The sequence below is a fragment of the Echinops telfairi genome, unplaced genomic scaffold (genome assembly GCF_000313985.2).
Source record: "Echinops telfairi isolate 266 unplaced genomic scaffold, ASM31398v2 ScPeMD7_5;HRSCAF=22, whole genome shotgun sequence".
Taxonomy (NCBI): Eukaryota; Metazoa; Chordata; class Mammalia; order Afrosoricida; family Tenrecidae; genus Echinops; species Echinops telfairi.
Genome location: NW_022103901.1, coordinates 21,335,574 through 21,343,186, shown reverse-complemented (window position 1 = coordinate 21,343,186; position 7,613 = coordinate 21,335,574). Strand labels below are relative to the sequence as shown.

At 43.0% G+C, this 7,613-nt stretch overlaps 1 protein-coding gene across 4 annotated transcripts in view; it reads right to left on the bottom strand.

Annotated features, from left to right (window-relative positions):
- Positions 1-5,955: 5,955 nt before the first annotated feature.
- PALB2 (partner and localizer of BRCA2) overlaps positions 5,956-7,613 on the bottom strand; it is a 29,008-nt gene continuing 27,350 nt past the window's right edge. For 3 of the 4 annotated variants that reach the window (XM_045286070.1, XM_030884368.2, XM_045286072.1), the window contains one exon: positions 5,956-6,856. In XM_045286070.1, the coding sequence (XP_045142005.1) occupies positions 6,649-6,856 (208 nt within the window). In that variant the 3' untranslated portion in view covers positions 5,956-6,648. The remainder of the gene's footprint in view (positions 6,857-7,613) is intronic. The other variant, XM_045286071.1, reaches the window with a different exon arrangement.

The window sequence follows — 7,613 nt, the reverse complement described above, 5'->3', positions numbered from 1 at the left end:
ACTGGAGGATCCTGGCAGCACTGCATCATCCGGGCCAAGTCACGTGGCCATTAGGTTTGGCAGCGCATGGCATGCTGAGCACTGCAGATACTATGTTTCCTATACACTGACAAAAAATATGAGAGGAAATTATTTGATCTCTGAACATTCTAAAACATTTATTTAAAAGTTTTGATGCCACATTCTAACGTAGGTATTTATTTCATAGGTTAAAAACTTAAAAAAGTAGAAAACGCAAAACAACAATACAAAATAAGTGTGAAAATAAAAATAGGTGAAAAGCAGGAATCGATTTAAACATATAACTGAAACTAATAATGAGGAAGTTATGTAAAACAATGTGTGTGTTTAAAACTTGATTAAATTATAAACCAATCAAGTTGATGTGGACTCAACATGGTGACCCTATGGGACAGGGTGTAACTATTCCTGTGAGTTTCTGAGACTTTGACTATGAGAGTAGACAGCCCTGTCTTTCTCCCGCAGTGACTGTTGATTGTGAACTGTTGACCTGGCAGATTGCAGCCCCAGGAAGCTAGCAAAAATGGGGACACAGGGAAGATGAAATCTGCCAACTTGTTCCTATCAGCCACCAGGCTTTTCTACATCCTCACTCCCTTACCACCACTTCACTGGTTACTAGCAATCGGAAGAGAAATTGAATCCCCTTTGGAAAGATCAACAAATAGCAACAGTCCCCGCACGTTGCAAGGAACTACACTTAACCACCTGGGGGGGGGGGCAGCCCCTCACAACTAATCACAGATTCCATAAGCGCAACTGTAGGGTTGAGATATATAAAGATTACAGTCTTAGAGAATAGGAGAGTAACATAAAGAAGTCAGACACATTTCATGGTAGCATGCTCACCTCAGCTCCTCTTTGTGGAACACATGGAGATGGGATACAAGAGGGCAGGAGAGAGAGCATGAGGTTTTATTTCTAACCAAAGCTTATATACCTTTGGGGACATGTAAGCCCCCTGATTACAGATAACGGCCTACATCATAGGAAGGGGTTGTAACATAGGCAATACAAGCAATAGAATGGGGATGACCTAGGGGTGTATACCCAATAGTAAAAGGAGGGAATAAGGGTACATATCTGCCAAGATGGGCGGACCGTAGACTCAATAGAGTAGCCTAACCTTACTCATCCTTGAGTGGTCCGGACATTGTCTTAGGGCTCTCCTTCAAGGGAACAATCACTCTCCTTATCAGAAGGGAGTGGACCCTACTTAGGTGGGTCAGACTATACAGTCTGATTGCTCTTGATAGCTGATAACCCTTAGGGAGAATAACCTCTGACCTACTTTTGTTGACCTCCTAGTGTACAGTCATTTACCATGTGTAGCAAGCAGCATCTTGGGTCTGGCATATATTTTGGGGAGACAACTTGGGAGAAATCTGTATCCACAACCACCTTATTGTATCTGTACCCTTTGCATCTTCCTGGAGGGAAGCTGTGGGAAAATGCATGCAAGGGACATTGGGAAAATTGCTGAACACACTCTAGGATAATATGCTGGAAGAGATTGGTGAGAGGATTGACTAGAGGGCAAGGGCACTGAATTTAGAACTTGATCATTGCAAAAGTGGTCTAGTTCAAAGATCAAGAAGGGGAATTGGCAGACCAGGACTTAATATTATTTTGAAGAGCTAAGACATGCTAAAAAGAAAGCGTGAGGGGAGGAAAGAGAGAAGCAGCAAACTAAATTTTACAGTGGGATGACTACTCACTGCCAACAAGTCCATTCTCCTAGAGACCCGATAAGCAGAGTTGAGCAGCCCTGTACATTTCTGAGACTGTAAGTTTTCATGGGAGCAGAAAGTCCCATCTTTCCCCCACAGAATGGTTGGTGATTTTCAACTTGTGGTCAGCAGCCCAACAGGTAATCCACTACACCACCAGGGTTCCTTAGTGAAAGGATGCAGTGGATTGTTTTTAAACTAGATCAGGGGCTTTAGTTGCTTGAAGCCAAACTCAACTCCTTTTGCCAAGGTTGATATGAAGGTTCAGGAGGCAATGTGATGTTACTGCAAACATATGTGAAGGGAAAAAGACCCATGTGTACCTAGCTCACAATAAGCTTAAAAATAAATAAAGAGAAAGTGCAAAAAAAAAATCAAACACTGTTAAAGGGAACTTGTGGGCAAGCTGAAATGCTTGCTAGGTGTGACCACCTGGATCTACTTATTGAGGGGAAGTGAGAGAAATGCAGCAATAAAGAGACAGGTTGAGTCTGGCCACTGACACCCATGGACCTGGTTTACAGGAACTAGAGGAAATGAGAATGGGTTGACTGGTCTCAAGTTCATGAACTAGCCCCAGGGGAGTAGGGTTGTTGCGAATGTATGACAGGGCTGTGTAAGAGAGAACTTTATATCAAAAAGCAATTGTACATTAAGAAAACATCGCAGCCCAGACCAGATCAAGTCCATGAACCCGATATTAGCCCATATGTCTGATACCAATCTATAAAGTCCTCTTCCGATTCACGAAACACATGCAATGATGCTGAATGCCGGAAGATCACAGGCCAAGGGGTGGGGGGAACTCTTCTGGATCCAGTGGCGTGGGAGTGGAAGCATCTCAGCACTGGCAGGGGTATCCACGTGGCTCCTCCAGCTCCAGGGCTCTAGCATAGCTCCATGTGTCTTCTCAACAGAAATGTCTTACAGGGAGTGTGCACGCGTCTCGCCTCCAGCAAGCTTTTATCTCCTTAGCGCCTCCAACTGAGGTCATCAAGCTGCAACCTTAATCTGGACTGCACTGGGATGTTTTCTCAATATTCAACTGCTCTTGTATATAAAGCTCTTTCTTATACACATGAGTATTAGGCTTGCCACAAAGATAAACTGAGGCCAGGCCAAGAGAAGGAGAAATAGAAGCTTGTTCTACGCTCCCGGGCGAGATTCACAGGCCTGAGAGTGGGGCCAGTGAAGTCACGATTATCTGTGGTAAACAGCAAGTTATAAAGCTGGTCAGGATCATAAACAAGAAGGGAGGGGGCAGGAGCTGCAGCTGCTTAAGACTCTCCATCCATGAAATTCCAAGGTAGGGTGGTGTCTTGATCATCCCCTTGATATCGAGGAGATGGCAGTTGTCCTGGAGCCCTTTGGAGCTAGCTTTCAAGGTCTGATGAGGGCAGGTCAAGGTGTTCCTAACACAATGAGTATGAAAGCTGTGAATTTGTTTCTCTAGTCTACCCGGGCTACACACCCACTAACAGGCACAATCCCAAAGCTTCCACAAGTAGAATTTGGACCACACTTGACAAAATGTCAACACCATCCAATTCTCCTTTATCATCCATCAGTATTTTTATATATGGAATAAAATATATGTATTTATATGTAGTGTTTCTAACCCCCAAAGACAAAGGTTGAGTATCTTGATATCCAGGTAGACCTTTATATATATCTTTGTATAATATATATCTTTATATAAAGGTATCTTTATAAAGATAACTGATAATAAAGAGCAGAAATGAAAACTAAAGCAAAATGAGGATTTGACTTATGTCAGAACCTAGTTACTAGTACCTGTAAATGCCCAACTTCTATTCTGAAAGACAGTCTTCCACTTCTGCAGAAAACTGGCATCAAAACAATTATTGCAATTACTGGGATCAGGACCTATAAAATCTGCTTAGGTCATCAAGGATACACCAACCTCTGATTCCTCTTGCCTGGTCACACTACGCATATGAGGACAGACCTTTGATACATCCAAAGGAATGCTGAGAAAGACCCCGATGGCTAACTGCAGTGCAATGAATTATTCAATATGGCCCTTCTAGCCTTTGTCTTTACTAACTCCCACCAAATGACTGGGTGTGGTTGAAGGGGGTTGCCAGCCCCCCACCACTAATCATGGGTTCGATAGACACAATTGTACGGTTGAGATATATAAATATTAAAGTCATCAAGAGCATGAGAGATGGAAGAGGTATTGAAATAATGGACTCAGACACATTTTATGGTAGTATTGCTCACCTGAGCTCCGCAAGGTGGTCCAAGTGGAGAGAGGGGTGAAATAGTTTATTGTGCCAGCCTGGCCGATAAACACAAGTGGGATTAACTGAAGGGCAGAGAGATAAATGGCTTGGCGAGTCTCGTCTTTCTTGTCTCTCGCTCTTTGATCATCGGACCAGTGTGCAGCTGCCTTGCTGGTCCTGTGCTTCAATTTAAAGGCTACACTACCTGTGGGACGCCTAGCCTGTGGACTGTGTCGCTGTAAGTTGAGGTCCCTTTAAGACATCGCTGGAGCTGGGGACTGGCAGTTGGTGACCTGGCTGGCAGTTGGTGACCTGCCTCCTGATTGGCTGCTGTGCTGACATAGCCTAGCTCTCTCTATAAATAGAGGAAGATCTGGCAGCAGATTGGACTGGAAGGACTGCTAGTCTCTCACATCTCTCTCACGGCAGTGAGTTGAATTGAGCCATTTGTAGTGCTTTATAATTTAACTGTTTCTTTCTTGTATTATATATTTAACTGTATATGATTTAACAGTTCATTCCTTGTTATATATCTAATTATCTTTATAAATAAATATATTAAATTATCAGCAATTTGGTTTTCTCTCTCTAGAGAACCCTGTCTAACACAAGGGGTAAGCGAAGGAGAGCAAGGGGAAAGGGAACAGGGGATCCAGGACAGGAGAGGAGAGGGGAAGCCAAAGAGGGGTCAAGGGAGAAGCCTAGAGAGCAAGATCTCTATTGCTAACCCAGGCCTATATACTTTTGGGGGGCGTGCAAGCCCATTAATTACAGGTAAAGACATATGTCAGAGGAAGGGGTTGCACCATAGGTCATACAGCAACGAGAGGGGAACAATCCAGAGACACACAGGCAACAGGAAGAGGAGGCATTGGGGGTATACATGTGACAAGATGGGCGGATCCCAGAGTCAGGATGGCAGCTTAATTTAGGATGTCCCCTACCGGTTTGATCTGTTCTCTGGATCTCCTAAGAACCATTATCAGTAGGGTGTAAACCCCACCTACAGGAATCAAGCTAATGGTTGCAAGCCTCAGGGAGAAGTAACCCATTGTCCCCAGCAGCCCATGACAGAATAATAATTTATAAATTATAAAGGGTTCATGAGGGAGGGGGGAGCGGGGAGTAAAATGAGGAGCTGATGCCAAGAGCAAATGTTTTAAGAATGATGAGGGCAACGAATGCACAAATAAACTTTATAAAATTGATGTATGTATGGATTGTGATGAGTTGTATGAGTCCCCAATAAAATGATTAAAAAAAAACAAAAAAACGGCCCAGAGACAAGGTTGAGTCAACTCAAGGATGACCAAGGTTAGATTGCCATCTTGATCTGCTCACCTTGTCACGTGTACCCCTAGTCCCTACCCTTCCTATTGCGTATACACCCATTGATCATCCCACTCCCATTGCTTGTATTGCCTATGGCACAATGCCTTCCTGTGACATATGTGGTTACCTGTAATCAGAGGGGTTTGCATGCCCTTAAGTATACATGAGCCTTGATTGGAAATACACGCTCCCCACCCCCACCCCCTCCTCTCTTCTCCCCCTCCATGTGACCACCAAGAGAGGCTGAGGTGAGCATGCTACCATGAAATGTGTCTGATTCCTTTATCTTCTCTCCTACCTCTCCTATCTTCTATGACTTTACTATAATATTTATATATTATTGCCTTATAATTGTGCCTATAGCTGGTTAATATCCTGCAATAATAAGAACTCTTGTTCATTGCTGGTGGAAATGCAAAATAGTCCATCCACTTTGGAAGAGTTGGTAGGTTCTTTTTACCCAAATGAGTTGGAAACTCCTGTCCACCCAAAAATCTGCATACAAATGCTTACAGCAGCTTTATTCCCAAGTGCCAGGTGCCTTTCAGTAGGCAAACAGATGAACACACTGTGATGTATCTATACCATAAAGGACTCATCAACAATGAAAAGCTATAATCATGAAAAGATATGAAGCAAATTTAAATGGATTTTCATAATAACACATCAGTATTGGTTCTCAAATTTTAACAAATATACATCAATACAAAGAACTCTTATGTGTGAGCATCTGTATTTTGTTTTCATTTTGTATATTTTCATATATATGAACCCAAGATTAAGTAACTTTATAGAGACAACTGGATTAAGAGATTACTGGGACATGGCAGAGGAGGCTGGTGGCAACTGGAGAGCTAATGAGTATATGGAAGAAGTGTCCTAGAATTGACTGTGGCGCTGGTTGTACAACTCCTGTGAATGTGACTCAACTCTTGAGATACCTATGGGAATTGTGTGGCAGTGAGACTGTTAAAAACAAATCAGCTAATTTTAAAAACTACTCTCTGAAAAGATGTGCCAAGCAGAATGTCTCAAAATAAATATTTATTAGCATTTGGAGCATAATCCTATTGTATGTACATCTGGAAGGGCAAATGTGCAAAATTACCACAAAAACAGCAGCTTATAATCCCTCCATCCAAAGTTAGTGTGAGTGATGATTCAAGAGCAACAGTGCCACCACCAGCAGAAAAAGCAGGTCTGTCGGAATGAGTGAAATTACTTTAAATGCCACTCCTTTAAAGTTACAACTCCAAAAAGGTATAAAGAGGCCTAAGATATCCAGAAAGTGGCTCTCCTCTCTTGTCCAAATGTTTTTAGTAACGGTATACAAATATAGTTCCATCTTTCTGTCCAGCCAGCAAATGAGAATCTGTATCTGACCACTTAACAAAAGACCAGTTTTGGTCAGAGACAGGTGGCAGAAGTGCAGTGCAGCGACCCAGAAGTAAGTCCCAAACGGCAATGGTTCCAGAAGTCAGTACTGCTGCTGCAAAATTACCTTTCACTTCACCTTCCAGGAACCTAACATCAAGCAGAGAAGAGACCATTGAAATCACGTATCAAAGCAAACAGACTTCTCTTTAAAATACAACAAAAGTGAACTCACCAGAGACAAAAACACTTGTAAACCTGAAAGCCTGGTTCGAACACTGGTGGCTGGCCTGCTGCAGACAGAACAGAGCTGTATTCATCTGGACCCCACCCATCTCCCTGCTTTAGTTCACGCTGTCCTTCCCTCTAGTATTCAAACTAATCAGCCTCCCTCTTTTCTCGGGGTCTCCCCTTTTACTGTTCCTGGTGTCTGGAAGGTTCTCTCTCTCCAGCCCATAGAAAGAGGCTATTTACCTCCTTAAAAAAATTCAAATTAAACCCACTGCCATGGAGTCAATGCTGACACATAGCAACCCCTGTGGGTTTCCGAGACTGTAACTGGTTTGGGGAATTGGAAGCCCAGTCTTTCTCCTGCAGAGCTGCTGGTGGTTTCGAACTGCTGACCATTCAGATACAGCCAAATACATCACCAGGCCATTGCCTCCACAGAAAGGTCATGCCTATTCACTTAACTGAAGTAGCCAACACATTGGGTCCCCTCTCTATAACCTTACCTGATTTTATCTTCACAGGTAGGTGAGATTAACTACTTACACATCTGGTGGTTTATCTACTTGCCCCACAAAAATGTAAGCATCTTCGAAGCAGTGATCTGGTCACAATTTTTAGGAGCCAGGGCTCTGTATTCAACTATCTGAGTTTGAGTTCTAACTTTTCAATCTAAGAG